The sequence below is a fragment of the Balaenoptera borealis genome (genome assembly GCF_965194805.1).
Source record: "Balaenoptera borealis genome assembly, chromosome: 3".
NCBI classification, from domain to species: Eukaryota; Metazoa; Chordata; class Mammalia; order Artiodactyla; family Balaenopteridae; genus Balaenoptera; species Balaenoptera borealis.
In genome coordinates, this window is record NC_138866.1 from 173,576,023 (window position 1) to 173,594,281 (window position 18,259).

Here is an 18,259-nt window from a genome sequence, read left to right on the forward strand (position 1 = left end):
CTGCCAGTCAGTCATATTTCCAACTGCACCGCCTTCTCCACAGACCTGGGAGCAGAAAAGCAAAGAGTGAGATGTGAGTGTTCTGGAATATTCGTCAGTGGCTGCCTGTGCTCAGAGTATCACCCTTCGACCAAGGCCCTCCTGGCTTTCCGGCTCCTTTACCTGCGTGGGTGCCCCCCCACCCCAGGCCCGAGGGTGGCAAAGGCCAGCTGCTTGCAGACAGATGGCTTTTATCCCCCAAATATTTCACTGAGGCGCTGGGGGACGGATGCGTCCCATGAGAGTCACAGATGGACAGAGACCAGAATTACTGGGGCCAAGAGCCCCGGCAGGAGGCTGGGCCTCCAGAGGAGACCAAGATGTGGGGTCCGGGAATGAGAGTGAGGAACGGAAGGATGTAGGAAGAGGTGGCGCCAAAGGCTCTTTGGGGTCCAAGCATCCCACAGTTACTGCTTTTAAAACATGAATTTGAAAAAGTGGGGGGTCTGTCTAATGAAATGGAACCCACAGATATGGGTCTACTGTCATTTGTTTACAACGTTTGTCATCAAAGGATGATTTTTATTTTTTGTCGTTCGCGTGAAAGTATAAGGAAGCAGCACGATTCCCATTGACCCTGAAAGTTTCCTCTGGAAATTGTTGACGATCCTGAGGTTTGCTTACCAGAGGAGAAAAGAAGTTTGTCCTATCAACCCCTCCCAGTGTCTTTCTCCCCCAGTTCAGGGACCGGACAGGTTGTATCTTTTCAAGTAGAATAATTTTCATATAATAATAGAAAATAAAAGAAACTATGAACAATAAAATTCATAACACTATATATGGGTGGGTATTTTTAAATCTACATGTAATTTATATAAAAACCAGCATTTCATACTGAAAGGTTTTCTAAAGATATATTCATTCATCCATAATAATTACTGGTTATTATTATGTAAGACACTAATAATTTAGCATAGAAGAAAATAAATTTCCGATTAACTCAGATGGTTTCTCACTAATGTCCATAACCTCTGGGCTTAAATCTGCTAATCAGTATGATTGAAGACCATGCACGATGTATAAATCTCCTACTGGGATGGGTATATATACATTTTGATTTATAGTCAAAGTCTTTCTGATACTTGGAAAACATTCATTGGAAATTCTGTAAAAGTTGTACTTTTCGTATCCATAAAAGGCCAATTAGTTTTTTTCTGGGACCATGATTATTGTACTTTTATACTTTTGTTCTTCAAGAAAATCTGCTTCCTTTTGTGGCCTTTACTCTTTGGGTCTGTATTATAGAATTTCAACACCCACTTTTTTATCAAAAGCCAAGGGAAACTTCCAAATTTCCATAACTACATCCAGGTTTAAGCTCCTAGGTCAGATCTGGGTGCTCTGTGGAAGCAACACTATTCAGATAGTATTATCTTAACATTAAAAAAAATGATTTATTCTTTAATTTTTTTGGTTGGAAAAAGTACAGAAAACCTAACAATATAATAATATAGTAGACATTACCGAAATTAAACAGATACTCGCATCTGTTTAACACCTAAGAGGCAGAGTGGCACAGTGGTTAAGATCATTAGCTGGGTGAGTCACACAGGTTACTTCTCTTTGCCTCAGTGTTCCTCATCTGTAAAATGGGGATAATTACAATAGCAATCTCATAAAGAAGATTAAATGAGTTAATCTGTTTGGAGAAGGTTTAGATCAGTGCCTGGCACACAGCAAGTGCTATGTAAGTTGTCAAGTTTTATTTTTTTTATTCCCCCACCCCACCCAAAGCTTATCAAAATATAGTTAGGCTGACCTCTGGTGGCCCTCACATTTTAAAAAGAAAGTTAATATTTCTCTAATAGCTTCAGGCTTCATATGTTTTTAAAGAAGTAAAATGTAAAACCCCATCTTCTCTCCTCCCTCCTTCTTCTTTCCCAGAGCTAACCGACCCCTACAGTTGGAGAGTATAACTGCCATGCAAGTTTTGGTGCTATATTTGGTACACGCATAAACAATATATATTACTAATTTGTGTGTTATAAAACTTTACATAAATGGGATCATACTGCATGTATCCTTTTGTCACTTTCTGTGTTCACTCAACTTTACCTTTTGGAGATTTATCCATGTTGGTAGATGTGGTTCTACTTCATTCATTATAACTGTTGTTGACAATTCCATTATATGAATGAACCACTGAGAACAAATCAGTGAGAAATAGTGCCACAATGAGCATCATGGAGCCGGTGACCACACATGAGATTTTTATCTGTGATGGATAATTTACAAGAAATAGCCATTTTACAGGATGCACATCTGACACTTCACCAGGTGTCCTAAAATGATTGTGCAAATTTGCACTTTCACCAGCAGTGGATAGCAGACCCCATTTTCCCATGACTTCGCCAGTAATTGAGGTTATTGGATTTACTAACTTTTGCCTGTCTGGTGGGTATAAAATAGTACATCACTGTTTCCATTTTTATTTCCATAATTACTGGTGAGATTGGGCATTTTTATATTCATTGGCTGCTGGGGTTTCTTCTGCTATGAGTTGCCTATTTATATCCATTTTCGCATATCCACTATTGCCCATTTTCTATTTTCTTATTGATTTATGAGGGTTCTTTAATTATTTGGACTACTAATCCCTGGTAGAGCATGTGAGTTATAAATATCTTCTTTCAGACTCTGGTTTGTCTTCTTTACTTTGTTTTCAATGTCTTTTGTAGTACAGAATATTCATTTTAATTAAGCAATACTTTCTGGGAGTTCCCTGACTGTCCAGTGGTTAGGACTCTGCACTTTCACTGCCGAGGGCCCGGGTTCAGTCCCTGGTCGGGGAACTAAGACCCAGAAAGCCATGTGGTGCAACCAAAAAAAAAAAAAAGGCAATACTTTTCTCTGTGGTTTATAGTTTTTATTTCTTTTAAAAGTCTTTCCCTCTACCAGTATGCAAGGATACAACACCATGTTTTATTTTATTTCATAGTTTAGCTTCTCACACAGGTCTTTAGTCCATTAGGAATTTATTTTACTTATGTTGTAAGGAAAGGATATATTTTTTACTTTTCCATATGGTGCACCAATTTTCCTGACACTGTTTATTGAATAGTTGTTTCTCCAGGGACTTGTACCACCACCTCAGTCATATCAAGCTTTCATAAAAACTGTGTCTTCTTCTAGGCAATCTATTTTGTTCCATAGTCCTGTTTGTTCTCTCCCTGTGCCAAAACCACACTGTCCTAATAGTGTTGATATCTGGTAGGAAAATACTCCCTCTTACTATTGTTCCTCAAAATTGATATATTGTTATAAGTGGTATGTTTTTATCAAACTATATTCTCTGATTTTTTTCTAGTATTTGGGGTTGCTTTCGAGTCTCTATGTTGATCTTATATTATTCAGTCATATTGAATCCTTATGAGTTCTAACACTGTCTGCAGGTTTCCTTGGATTCTCTGTTATATCATCTGAGAATAATCACAATTTTGACGATCCCTTCTAATCCATATGCCTTGTATTTCTTTTTCTTGTATTAACTGGGACTTTAACTGCAACGATAGCAAAATTTCTGAATTTGAAGAGAATGGTTCTACGATTTCATCATCAAGTGCTTTGCTTGTCGAAGGTTTTTGGTGGATGCCTTTCACCACATTAAGAAAGTTCTCTTTAATTCTTTTTTTTATTTTATTATTTTTTAATTTATTTATTTTAATTTATTTTTGGCTGCGTTGGGTCTTTGTTGCTGCACATGGGCTTTCTCTAGCTGCAGTGAGCAGGGCTTACTCTTCGTTGCGGTGTGAGGGCTTCTCATTGCGGTGGCTTCTCTTGTTGCAGAGCACGGGCTCTAGGTGCACGGGCTTCAGTAGTTGTGGCACGTGGGCTCAGTAGTTGTGGCTCATGGGCTCTAGAGCACAAGCTCAGTACTTGTGGCACACAGGCTTAGTTGCTCCGCGGCATGTGGGATCTTCCTGGACCAGGGCTCGAACCCCTGTCCCCTGCATTGGCAGGCAGATTCTTAACCACTGTGCCACCAGTGAAGCCCGTTAATTCTTAAGTTATTGTATTTTTTTTTTAAATTATGGATGTGTTGGATTTTTCTTCACATTTTTCTGACACCATCAATTATCAAGATTATCAATTATCAATTGATAATTATCAATTATCAAGATTACTGTAATGTTTCTCTTTACTTATTTATTATTGCAGAACATATTAGTACTAGATTTTCTAGTGTTAAACCATCTTACACTCCTGAGATAAACTCTTCTTGGTCATGTTGTACTTTTTTCATACATTGCTAGAGTTGCTTTGCTAATATTTAATCTAGGGGGTTGCATTTAAATTTGAAGTCTTTCCTTTTATTACTTTCCTAATATCCAGGTGAATACTAGCCTTATAAAATGAGTTGATATGGCAGTGTTTAATTTAACCAGCAGTTCACCCTAAGTGTAAGAAAGAATCCAATTACAGTTTTAGTATACCCACAATCAGTTATGTTTCTCACAGCATTTTCTTATAATATATATTTTTTATAATTTCTGTCGCTCTTTTTTTTCTAACTTTATTATTTTTTTTGGCTGCATTGGGTCTTCATTGCTGCATGTGGGCTTTCTCTAGTTGTGGCGAGCGGGGGCTTCTCTTGTTGCGGAGCACGGGCTTCTCATTGCAGTGGCTTCTCTTGTTGCAGAGCACAGGCTCTAGGCACGTGAACTTCAGTAGTTGTGGCATGCGGGCTCAGTAGTTGTGGCGCGTGGGTTCAGTAGTTGTGGCTCGTGGGCTCTAGAGCGCAGGCTTAGTAGTTGTGGCACATGGGCTTAGTTGCTCCGCGGCATGTGGGATCTTCCTGGACCAGGGCTTGAACCCATGTCCACTGCATTGGCAGGTGGACTCTCAACCACTGCGCCACCAGGGAAGTCCTTATAATATATTTTGCCTTAATTGCTGAGTAAGCTTTAAGATTAAATTATTGACCCAGCTGCTATTGCTCTGAGTGACTTTGCGCTGTAACCTCTTCATAGTCAAGTGTCTAACTCTCCATGTAAGAGGGCAGTAAGACCCACTGGGAAGGACTGGCTCATGGCACCAGAAATCAGCATCTCAGATATGCACATCTTTAACACAGCTTGAACTCCAAAAGTTATCAACAGACATCAGTGTTTTTTAGAGAAATGCTTTGGGATGCTCACTTCAACAGTATTATCATTTCGCTTGAGTCCCAACTGTACTAATTTGTCTGGAACAAAACCAAGTTAAGGGATTAAGCACTAATGGTGCCGTTACTAAGACTCTGTGTCAAGAATGAGTACCTCCCAGAAGGATCTCTGTCCATTGACTGCTGTCAGTCAGGTTGTTGGGTGGGCAAGACTCTATCATATTTAACTTTTATACAAAGTTATTTTTTAACACATCCTGTCATGATTCTAACATGTGTTGCTCCACAATTATGACTCTTTAAAGCACATTCTAAATTAGAATTTCCCTTAAAATTGCTGTTGCAATTTTTCAGTCCCTCATTAAGACTTTCCAGAGGGTCTTTGTAGTTCTCCAGTTATAACTCATAGAAGGTAAATTAGTTAAAAGACTTAACAAAGTCTTGCCTTGTCTTTAAATATCACATGTCTGAAAGAAATAAGAAAATATCTGATTGATATAATCCATTTCAGATACTGCAGCAAAGATTCGGTATTTACCTAAATCAAAGACACTAAAATCTTAAAGTTATTCCCCCCAAACGCCCCAAAAAAAAAGAGCATCCAGACTTTCTGTGGAGAACAGATTTTCTATTATCTTTTTCCTCCATGCAACATCTTGCTTTGCTTTCAACTAAAAGATATTTGAGCATCTATTATGTGCCTAACACTTTACTATCTATTACCCTTTGATGAATACAGCTCATTGTAATGCAGAATTTCGCAGAAATGCAAAAGCCATGCTTGCAATTTCAATAAGACATATTTGAGAAAAGTTCCTCAATTCTTAATGGAAAAGTGTTGGCGGAGTGTTTGGGGAAGATGGCTCAGAGATAGAGCACGTGCTACGCAAAGAAGTGGTGGGAAAGTCCCCCAAGTGGGTGGCACAGCGTGGAGAGCGAGCGTGCTCAACATCTTGCTTTGTCACCTACTTGAAAAGCTATTCCGTAGGAAGGGGCGTGACAGCATGAGTCCTCTCCGGGATGTGAAATGTTTCCGACATCAGAGGGCATGCTAGCACTTTTCAAGGAACACATGTGGCCTGGTCTTCAAATTACTGCTGTGTCTGAAACAAAATGTCAGCTGGTGTTGGACCTGAATTGTTAACTTCTAAATAACAGTGTCATTTATGGAACCACTGTGTGGGTTAGAACGCAGGGTGTGACCCTTGGTTTACCACTGTACCTCCCATTCCTGGCACAGTATAGAGGCTGGTCTCTTGAATGAATAAAGCCATCTCTACAAGTCCATCCAAGGTACATCTCAGTGCATTACACTTTTTTTTTAAATCATAAGACTCTTAAATTCAGTCTCTTAAGGATAACACGACGACATTAACTATCCTAGAATCTTTCGCTTATATTAAATACCAATGTCTTCCCCATTTCAGATGCCAATTTATATTCTACCAGCTCCACTTATAGTTTAATATGTTCCCCTCCCTTGGCCCATCACTTCTGCCTTAAAAAATTAACCAATTAACTGAATAGGAACCCTAATTGGCCAGTATCTTTAGATCTGTGAGGGTCATCTTTTAAGATGATCAAATCAAAGCATGCTAATTTGAGAAAATATAAAAAATATAGAAAATCATGAAGAAAAGAACATCACCCAAGAACTTACCACCCAAAGACAACCTCTCTGGACATTTCATCAAATAGGAAGACTTAACCATGAACCTGATGAAACCAAGGTTCAGGCCCCTATAAATAAATGATTTACTTTCATAATGAATTTTATGTTTCTAACTTTGTATTCTTATTCTGAAAGAGGTCCCTCAAAATTGTAATAAGCTTCAGGACCCACAAAACTTGGATCCATCACTGCCATTAAGGTGATTAATTGATTTTTTAAAAATCTAATTCCTTTCTGTTTTATAACATACTTTGCCACTTGACAAAATACAAATTTTTTTCTCATTGCCGTTTTCTTTTAGAATTCCTTTTAATAACAGTGTAGTGTTCCAGTGAATGGATTTATTATATGAATTGATTTATTAAATGAATCCTCTAATGTTGGAATCCACTCTTCCTCCCCCCTCACCCCCCCGCTTATTCTTATAAATGATGCTTTCTTGAGCATCCTGGTAAGTATATCTGTGTGCATAAATGTGTAGAAATTGAATTACTGGCTCAAACCATATGTATATTTTGGGGGCTTTTGACACATATTGACAAATAGCCCTTTGGAGAAGTGGTATCAACTTACTTTCCCAACAGTGGTTTGTGAGGGAACTCATTTTCCCAGCTCCTGTCAGCACTGTTTATTTTATTGTAAAAACTTTTGCTAATTTCATGGGTGTAAATGATTACTTATTACATTATTACTTATAATTATTATCTTATTATTTTAATATTTATGTTTTTCTTATTAAGGTGAAAATTGTTAGTTTTCCATCAGAAAGTACTCTGAGAGCTCTTTATATTTTTAGGGCATTAGCCATTTGCCAGTTCCAATGTGTATTGATTCGCCTAGTCTTAAACTGGATTTGGAGAAACGGAGGAATTTAAGTTGAGGAATTTAGGTCATTTGGAATTGTCACCATCATCTGCCTGCAGAAAATGCCATTTAGGGGAAACTGTAGAAGGCATTCCAGAAGGCAAGCCTACGTCTGATTAAGTTGGCCACGATACGGGGAGAATTGAATTCATTTCAACTAAAAGATATTTGAGCATTATGTGCCTAACACTTTACTATCTATTACCCTTTGATGAATACAGCTAATTGTAATGCAGAATTTCGCAGAAATGCAAAAGCCATGCTTGCAATTTCAATAAGACATATTTGAGAAAAGTTCCTCAATTCTTAATGGAAAAGTGTTGGCGGAGTGTTTGGGGAAGATGGCTCAGAGATAGAGCACGTGCTACGCAAAGAAGTGGTGGGAAAGTCCCCCAAGTGGGTGGCACAGCGTGGAGAGCGAGCGTGCTTCATAAAGTCACAGAGCAGCAAAATGTCCAGTACAACTATGATGTCCTGGGAATGTGGCGTGATTTGGGGTAATAAGGCAGCGATGGGAGGCTGAGGTCTGTTTTAGTTGGTTTGGGCGGCTGTGACAAATTACCGAAGACGGAGTGTCTTCAACAACAATGTATTTCCCACAGTTCCAGAGGCTGGGAAGTGCAAGGTCAAAGTGTCTGGGGAGGACCCACTTCCTGGTTTGCAGTTAGCCATCATCTCATTGTATCCCCACAAGCCAGAGAGCAGAGATAGAAAAGAAACTCTCCCATGTCTGTTCTTATGAGAGTGCTAATCCCATTGCGGAAGGGGCTCCACCCTCATGACCTAATTACCTCCCAGAGGCCCCACCTCCAAATGCCATCACAGTGGGGATTAGGATTTTAACATGAATTTTGGAGGAACATAAATATTCAGTTCTTAGCAAGGTCACACAGTGAAAATCCTTGCATGCCATATGAAGATAAAGAACATTTTAGGGCTTCCCTGGTGGCACAGTGGTTGGGAATCCGCCTGCCAATGCAGGGGACACGGGTTCGAGCCCTGGTCTGGGAGGATCCCACATGCCGCGGAGCAGCTGGGCCCGTGAGCCACAACTACTGAACCTGCGCGTCTGGAGCCTGTGCTCCGCAACAAGAGAGGCCGCGATGGTGAGAGGCCCGCACACCGCGATGAAGAGAGGCCCCCACTTGCCGCAACTAGAGAAAGCCCTCACACAGAGACGAAGACCCAACACAGCCATAAATATAAATAAATAAATAAATAAAAATTTAAAAATACGTTTAAAAAAAAAAGAACATTTTAGAAGATGTCCCGCATTCTGGAATGGATTCTGAGATTCAGAAAATTATGAGGATGTGTAACACGATGTGACCTGCCAAGTGCACTTAATTTTTTGCAAAATGTCACCAAGAGTTCTTGGTGACAAACACACGTTCCATTTGCAGAGCCATTGAGATGGAAGAACCCAAGTGTTCAGGCTTCTCAGAAGGTCTGCAAGTGCTGTGAGGTTCCTTTCAACACTCTCGCTTTCAGGGCTCTGGGCCTTCCCCTGCTCCCCCAGCATGTGCGTTATTTCTCACCATGTGTCATCATTTACTTCAGTTGACTTCAAGACAGGAATATTTTTTCCAAGCTGCCCCCATGATGCTGCCACATCTTCAAGCAGATGGTCAGGCTAAAAGTGTGAGGACAGCTAAGATGGTCCAGAGAGGCCAGCTGGAGGGGATGGATGTGGCTAAATGCAAAATTTTAGAGGCTGTGTGCTTCCAGGGAGAGATTGTGGCTTCTGCGGATTGACAAAGTGGGATATATAAGTTAGTTAAGCCATTTTACCACCTGTAACTTGTGGCAAGTTACTTGGACCTTCTGAGCTTCCTTCTCCCTATCTGTGAAATGGGGCCATTACACCGACCTCATCAGAGATGCTGATTCAATGAAATTACATGTGTACCGTTCCTGACACAGAGCAGACATCCTATAAATGCATTTCCCGTGTCCTCTTCCCTTCCTCATAAAAAGGGAGTTTATCATCTAAAGTCCTTCAGACTTCCTCTGAATCTGGAACAGCCAGCACTAACTCAGAGCGAGGGAAGAATGCCAGAACATGCTGAATCTCATCACCGTGCCAACAAAACGCCATCGTAGATTAAGAGAATTCCTTCTGAGTTTAAGCATTTCTAAATACCTTTCCTGAACTGAGAAGGCAGACTGAACCAAGTGTAAAAAGACTATTCTCCTGTTTGTAAAGGCATCTTTTCCGTCTTCTTTGGATTTTCATGATCTGTAACTGGACTTGTGTACCCAGCTGGCAGCTGCACCAGCCAGACCCTGAGGTAACTGTAGTTTAGGCCCAATTGTTTTTTTCACTCAGAGCAGCCTACAAATTCTATTTCAAGCACACACATGTACAGAATGCAGATGTGGGAATGAAAACCAGGCCCTTTTGGGGGAATGAGGCCGTGATATTTGACTGTAGTGAGGCCACTAGTGGCCCATGTACAGGGGCCCCACCCAGGCATAGTTGGGGCTCAGACCTCAAGAGTGGTTTTGGCCTTTGGGTATGACATTAGCGATCACATGGACGGTCACCACATCTCCCGTTTGGGGCACAGACGTTGCACAATCTATGGTCAGACAGGCTTGAAAGGCTTTTTCTGTACACTGAAAAACGTGTAACAGCACGGAAATTCTAGAAAACTAACTCTCTGAAGAAGCTAAGTATCTTGCAAAAGGTCTACTCCAATCAAGGAAATGGCCACTTCAGAATGTGGTTCTCATGTGTATCCAAACCAGGAACGAGATCCCTAGGCTGTTCACATCATGCAGCAAAAGCTCTTATAGCCCAGATGGATCCCAAAATGAACATTCCTTTTGGATGACTAATAAGTCATTTATTCATTCATTCATTCATTCAACAAATATTTATTAAGAACCTACTATATCACTGGTAGTATCACAGGTACTAAGGATACCCTGGTGAACATCAACAACAAAAAACATTTTTTTTTTAACATCTTTATTGGAGTATAATTGCTTTACAATGGTGTGTTAGTTTCTGCTTTAAAACAAAGTGAATCAGCTATACGTATACATATGTTCCCGTATCTCTTTCCTCTTGCATCTCCCTCCCTCCCACCCTCCCTATCCCACCCCTCTAGGTGGTCACAAAGCACCGAACTGATCTCCCTGTGCTATGTGGCTGCTTCCCACTAGCTATCTATTTTACGTTTGGTAGTGTATATATGTCCGTGCCACTGTCGCACTTTGTCACAGCTTACCCTTCCCCCTCCCTGTACCCTCAAGTCCATTCTCTAGTAGGTCTGTGTCTTTATTCCCGTCTTACCACTAGGTTCTTCATGACCTTTTTTTCCCCCTTAGATTCCATATATATGTGTTACCATACTGTGTTTGTTTTTCTCTTTCTGACTTACTTCACTCTGTATGACAGACTCTAGGTCCATCCACATCTCTACAAATAACTCAATTTTGTTTCTTTCTATGGCTGAGTAATATTCCATTGTATAAATGTGCCACATCTTCTTTATCCATTCATCCGATGTTGGACACTTAGGTTGCTTCCATGTCCTGGCTATTGTAAATAGAGCTGCAATGAACATTTTGGTACATGACTCTTTTTGAATTATGGTTTTCTCAGGGTATATGCCCAGTAGTGGGATTGCTGGGTCGTATGGTAGTTATGTTTTTAGTTAGTTTAGTTTTAGTTATCACAGGTACTAAGGATACCCTGGTGAACATCAACAACAAAAAACATTTTTAAAGAAATCCCTGGCCGAATTCCCTGGTAGTCCAGTGGTTGGGACTCTGCACTTCCACTGCTGAGGATGCGGATTCAGTCCCTGGCGGGGAACTAAGATTCCGCAAGCCGTGAGGTGCAGCCAACAAATAAATAAATAAATACATAATAAAAAATTAAAAGGAAACAAGAGGAATTGGATATTTTTTTTTAAATCCCTGGCCTCATGGAGCTTCCATTTCAGCAGGAGAGACTGACAATAAACAGTAGTAATAATGAAAATATGAGTTATAGTGTATAGTGAAAAACACTCAGGAAGAAAACGAAGCAGGGATGGGGTATGAAATATGAGACAGAGTGGGTGCTGAAATTTTGGAGAAGGTGGTGAGGGGAGGCCTCGCTGGGAAGCTGACTTTAATGAAAGACTTGATTGATGGTTTGGATAAATATAGACTTAGATCAAAAATATTTCCTCCCGGATTTTCAAGGCTGTGTCTCCATTGTCTTTGGTTTCTGGGCTGCTGTTACGAAAGCGAATGCCCTTCTGACTCCTGCTTCTTCCTTTGTGACTTTTCTCCACACCCACTGGGAACTTGTAGGAACCTCTGTTTTTCCCCTGCCATCTGGAAGGTCTCAGTGACAAGCCTGAGCGTGTTGAGCATTTCATGAACGCTTTCAGTCTCCAACCTCATGTCCTTCAGTTTGGGGAGAAAAGAAAAATCTTATAATACTTTTGGAAAACTGCTCTGTTTCTCCTGACCTCCTTACCCAAATCCCCAGTATTAGGAATTGAGAGGCTCTGAAGTAATTCTCTATTGTGCTTACTGCTTCTCACCTTTTCCCGTCTCTTAGTCATTTTGCTGCCCTTTTTGACATTTCGTCAACTTTTTCTTCTCTGCTGAATTTGTCATTTCTTTTCTCATGGTTCCCAGAGCTCGCTCTTGCTCTCCGAATTTCCCCTTTTCTTGGACTGTCTCGTCTCTTCTGAGTTTCTGTTTTCTGTTTATTTCTCACATGAAAGAGGCTTTATGAAATGTCTATTAACCCTTGCTAGTCTGTTCATGCATAAGCGAGGCACGGTTGTACTCAGTGAAGCTTTTATATACAGCCCAGGGTGCTTCACGATGGAGTGACCGGACAGAATCTAAACCTTACCCTCAAAAATCTGTTGCTCTGTTCTTGGAGGACAGTCAGCTTTCCTCCAGTTTCCTGACCAAGATGCCAGCCCTTTGCCAGAATTTTGTCAGAGGGTACCTCATGCACCTTCCCTTGTGCCTCGTGACCCAGAATCCAGTCCGTTGGTTCAACCTCTTCAGTGGTTCTGCTGTGGCTTTGGGAAATCGCTTGGCTGAATGGGGTAGACAGGGGGATGGAGGAAGCTTGCTGCACCATTACAAAGATTCAGCCGGCCCTCATGCTTTCCACTCACTCTGCATTCTTAGCTTCAGAAGGATCTGGTGCCTCTTCTCCTGAACTTCCCTGGCCCTGCCGTTATGCAGAGTTCTGTGCTTGAAGACCTACGTGTCAGCTTTCTCTTGTCTGCTGTTGTTTCCTCTCTCATCCCCTTCATTCTTTGATTTACGCTTTTTTAATTCTTCATTGTCATCTGAATGGAATTTCAGAAGGAGATGGACATAAATTGGTTACATGAACTGCCATATTTAAGCACAAGTCACATGCCGTTCTATTTTGAGTCTCTCCTGCCAAAAATTACTCTATTGGTACTGGTAGAGTGCCTCAGGAGTTTCACAAGAAGTAGGATTCAAACGAAATGTCAAGATCTTCCGTCCCGACGCAGTTATCTATCTCTGAACAACAAGTGACCCTCAACATAGTGACCTAAAACAACCACAATTGTTTATTTGCTCATGATTCTGCCATTTGGGCAGTGTTTGGAGGGGGCATCTCATTTCTGTTCCACGGGACATCGGCTGGGACAGCTCTCCTGGGACTGAGGGTTCCCCTCTCAAGGTGGTGCACCCACATGACCGGCCAGTGGTCCTGGCTGGAGAATGGGTGCTCAGTGGGGACCATCAGTCGGGGCTTCCGTTCTTCTTCATGTGGCCTCGGTTGGACTCCATGGAAGCTTGGTTCCGTGAGGGAGCGTCCAAGACCACGCTCACCAAGAAGGCAAGCTCTCCTGTGCAAACTCATATCAGGCTTCCATTTTGCATCACACTTGCTAGTGTCCCATTGGCCAAAGCAAGTCACATGGCCCAGCCCAGACTCCACGTGGGAAGGGACACGCCACAGGGGCATGATGGCTGGGAGGCATGGTTCGTGGGGAGCCACATGCCCCCTGGGAATTTAACATGCTATGACCCTGTGCTTGTGTTGTTCTTTGTGTAACTGATATGTTCCATTTTCTTTCTGACACACTGGGGCACCAGACTCTTGTATTGTAGATATTTTCATTTGATATAAACATTCAATATGTATTAGAGCCACAGAAATATTGTAGCATTTCCACTTAAAACGTTTCTGAATGGACGTAAAGACATAACCTATGTTGTTTACCTATTGCTATAATGATTGTGTTCCTGGTTAGTGAAACACATGGGAAAAAATTCACCCAATGGGGTCCAATTCCTAAATATACCTTTCAAGGGAATTGAGTATTGTCTTTTGCCTTAGGTTACCAAAGGTTAGCTTCTTGTCCTTTTGGTTTTAAAATAGTTGAAAATGAGCCTCTTTAACACCTGCCCGGACTCCAAAGAATAAAAGTGGGTATTTACATCATAACCAGAGAGTGCGTTTCTTGGAAATTCCAAACACATGTCTCTTGTGACGTGCTTTGCAAGCGTGTCCAGAACATTCCTGCCTGTGGTAGGGCAGAAGTGGCTTAGCTTGTGCTGTGTGTTGTGTGAGTCTTGGTCTGTGACTGATAGCTGTGTCCATCTTGTGTGCAGGGGTTCTTTATCTCCAGTATGGAGATGAAACCAAGCAGCTCAGGATGCCGAACGAAATTACAAGTGCAGACACAATCCGTGCTCTCTTCGTAAGTGCCTTTCCACAGCAGCTCACCATGAAAATGCTGGAGTCGCCCAGTATCGCCATTTACATCAAAGATGAAAGCAGAAATGTCTATTATGAGCTAAATGATGTCAGGTAAGCAGTTACGTCATTTGCTCGTGTGCGTGTGTCTACCATCTTGCGTTGACGGTTGGTACCGACTCCCTATCTCTTTGTGTTCCAGTGAAGAAAGCACACCTGTTGTCCTGATGGGCAGGTTTATTTTACCAAGGTGTGAAACCACTATCTGGTTTTCTAGAACTCATTGACAAGGTTTGGTTTACAAAGGTGAGGACAGACTTCTCCCACACAGATCTTTGCATGTTACACCTGAAAGGAATGGAAGAAATGAGCCAGTCTGCTATTTATCTAAGAGTTAGGGGAACTAAGGCCCAGAAAGATCATATGCGTTGAAGGTTATACTTACAGGTGGAACTTAACCAACTCCTTCTCAAGGGTTCTTGTCGTCACAGACAGAGCCTGTGGACATTTTAGGTAATGATCTCACTGGGCCTATTCTTTATACGAACAAGTTAGAATAAAAGCAGTGGACTCTATGCTATTGTCCACAAGAAAGGAGGCTAAGAAGTATTCTCCTTTTCCATTTGTTTCTTAAATAGTTGGCCTTTACTAGAGGATCCCACTTTCTTGGTGAGCTTTCTCCTGGGCTCCTAGTAATATGTACTCTAAAACGAGGCTAAATGGAGTCATGCTGTGGCATGTGGCACGGAAAGAGAAACATCTTTATCGACCGCAGTGGTGTTGTGCATAGAACAGAAGGGACCATCTGAGCTCTTCTAGCCAAACAAGCCTGAGAAACAGGACTTAAATCAACACAAGCAAGCAGTCGCTAGTATAGCCGCTGAACATTTTAGAGCTGAAAAAATGATTGAGCGACTCATCCAGCCCTTTCATTTGATGGGACCAGAAACTCAGATGCATAAAAGTTAAGACTTACTCAAGATCATGTAGCCAATTAATTTCTAAGCCCAGACCCAAACCTCACTGTCCATTTTCTTGGCCAAGAATTTTTTATTCCCTCAGAATGTTCTCCCCTCAACTCATCTGGGCCCCAAGTTGGATTTCTGGATCTCTTCCCTGTGGGGATAGCAGACTTTCCTGTTTCTTCATCATGGGATTAATAGGAACTACTTTTTAAAAATATGCCTTTAGTGCATAATAAATGTAAACTGATAAATATCTAACAGTGATCTGAAATGACATATTTAGGCGTGTACCAAGGTGTATGAGTAATTTAGAGCTTTCAAGGTTCGACACATGCCCTAAGGTATAGATGCTATATCTGTTACCCAACCTTCCTGCTTTTTAAAAACATGTTTGAATATTCATGGGTTTCAGAAAATTCACGCTTGTTTTTTGAAATAAATTATTAATCAAGCTGTCACCAAAAAAATCCTGAATTTACAAAGCATAAACTTAAACGTGAAGTAATCACATGATATTTAGAGAGTATGTTCACAGTAATATAATCTCATGTAGTGTTTTAACGCGGACAACCATCTTCTTGAATTTCTGCGTTTTGCAGTTAGAGAACTTGAGGGATATGGTAATAATAAATATACATGAAACTACACAAAGCCACTTTTGATTGTGGAGCTCAAGGCTGATGAGATTATTGTAAGCAGTTGGACCCCACTGTCTTGCAGCCCGTGCAAGAATTTTTGTATTACAATGAGTCATGATTTTCTAGAGGCTTTCCCAAGCCTCAGAGTATGACTACTAAGACTTTCTGCACACTTTCTTTGGGAATGTTGTGACGTAGTCACAAAAAGAGAAATGGGAGGGACGACAAAGAGGAAAAGGTACCCAAAACTTCCAAACTGAGATGATCCTTCCTGATGCAAATTCAGTTGATAAAATATTGGACTGGCCAAAAAGTTCATTCTGGTTTTTCCGTAAGATGTTATGGAAAACCTGAATGAACTGTTTGGCCAACCCAATAAATGAAAGCAGAGCTTGAGAGAAGTGATCACTTCAAACAATAATAATTTTCAGTTAGTTCATTTCTATTCGCAAAAGTGATGGTCTCCTTGATTCTTAGGCTGTGGTACTGATAGCCTGATTTTTTAAAAATCTCATTTAAAATGTTTAAGAAGTGGAAAGTCATTGGTTTATAAATTTGTCTATAATTTTACTTTTCAGTGTTTTGATTTACATATAAAAAGTGGATCTAAAAATATTTAAGTGGATAAAATGTGTTTATGTGGTGATGATTATAATATTTATGTGAGATGATCACATGTATGTCCTTTCCAAAGAATTATTATTCTTTGCTTTTATGCATAAAATGCCTCAAGTATATTTTATTTTATTTTATTTCACCATCAGCATTAAATAGAACCTCGCTCCTTGCAAGAAAAAAAAAAATGTAGCATGTAGATTTTACCTGAAGACACTGGCTTTAGTCTTCTAAACCCAGAGACAAATTTCATTTCACATCCAGTATTTTTGAAGTGACGGTATATTTGTTAAACATTTGGCTCTTTCATCATGGTGTTGGGTTCTCCATTTTTTACTTAGGGAAATGCTACAGAGTTTAGGCTGAAATTCTGTGTTGTAAATGTTGCCATGGTAAACGCAAGCTGGGCCTTTACTGTTGGTTCATCTTGGATGAACATGTTTCTAAATTAATAAATCAACCTCCTGTGTTTTAAATACCTTCAGACCCACACTAAGTTTTTTTCATGGCTCAAGTAAGGTTTTCAGTTTCTTTACATCGTCCCTTGGGACTTTGCCCCCTCCTCCTCTTCCTCCCAGCCACAGGGTGAGTTCCTGCAGTGAATCCCCACATCCTTTTCTTCCGCAGCCTCTTCCCCTCCTAGTAACTTAGTCCCTTCTAATAGCAAGGACCGCACGCCTCCCCTTAAGCAGACTTCTAATGAGCTGCTTGAAATTCGGAGCAACCATGGAAGCTGGGGCTAGTCATTGATTTAAAGCAACCACTGACGGATATTTGATGGAGGGAGGCAAGCCTAGTCCAAGGATGCTCCACTTCGTTGAAAACAGAAACACAACCCAATAACCCCAGTGATTGCGATCAGCCCACAAAACACGTGGCTGCAGCTGGAGGAAGGGAACGTGTCTTCCTGCACAGGGTTCCCTGAGCTCACCACGCTGGCGCTGGCAGGAATCACAGTGTAGACGGGGCTAAACGTTCCTGGGGGTGGCCCTTCTGCTGATGAAAGCCGCAGATGGAGGGCGAAGGACTTCGTAGACATTCCTAAGCTCTTAAATAATTTTGAGGTAGGCTCTTAGCGAATTGTGGTTCTGTCCTTTGCAGCAGTACGAGTGACTCCAGGGTTCTAAGTGGGTTCAGAGGAAGAGACAGACCAGTGGAAGAATTTATCCGCTGCTTTTCCTGTAATTCAACTTGTATGTAGAACAGTATTTTTAAAAATCCACTATGGAGAGAAGAATCTAATGAAATTTTTAAATGCCTTCAAAAAAAAAACAAGTCCACTATGGAAGAAAAAAAAGGCATTGTAAAGATACTAGTTTTGATCTTTGTGGTACTTTTCTTTTCTGGACTGCAAATACATTTTCTTTCCCTTGCTTAAGGTGTTTGAAGGAAAAACATTTTTCCTTTGCATGTATTCGTGAGATAAGCAGAAAACCAGGTGTCTGGGCAAAGTAAATGATTAAATATTTAAATATTAACCAAATCCCTTTGAACGTATTGTAAATATGGGAGCTTTATTGTTTCTTAAAGTGTTAGCTTTCATTGCCCAGAATCTTGAAGGAAGGTTTATGCTACCTGATATTTACAGGTGGAGAACTACGGGGAAAGAATAATACTTTCCTGAGGAACCAAAAAAAAAAGGAAAGGAAAGAAAAG

General features: G+C 40.8%; 2 protein-coding genes across 32 annotated transcripts in view; one reads left to right on the plus strand and one right to left on the minus strand.

The window, feature by feature from the left end:
- The window catches only part of LOC309625644 (uncharacterized protein), a 41,767-nt gene extending 36,025 nt beyond the window's left edge, over positions 1–5,742 (minus strand). Inside the window, exon 1 of the mRNA XM_082385682.1 lies at positions 1–5,742. The gene's annotated coding sequence lies outside the window, so the exon portion shown is untranslated.
- The window catches only part of KIAA1217, a 498,998-nt gene that overhangs the window by 363,239 nt on the left and 117,500 nt on the right, over positions 1–18,259 (plus strand). For all 31 annotated transcript variants that reach the window (XM_082385188.1, XM_082385204.1, XM_082385197.1 and 28 more), the window contains one exon: positions 14,301–14,499. In XM_082385188.1, the coding sequence (XP_082241314.1) occupies positions 14,301–14,499 (199 nt within the window). The remainder of the gene's footprint in view (positions 1–14,300; positions 14,500–18,259) is intronic.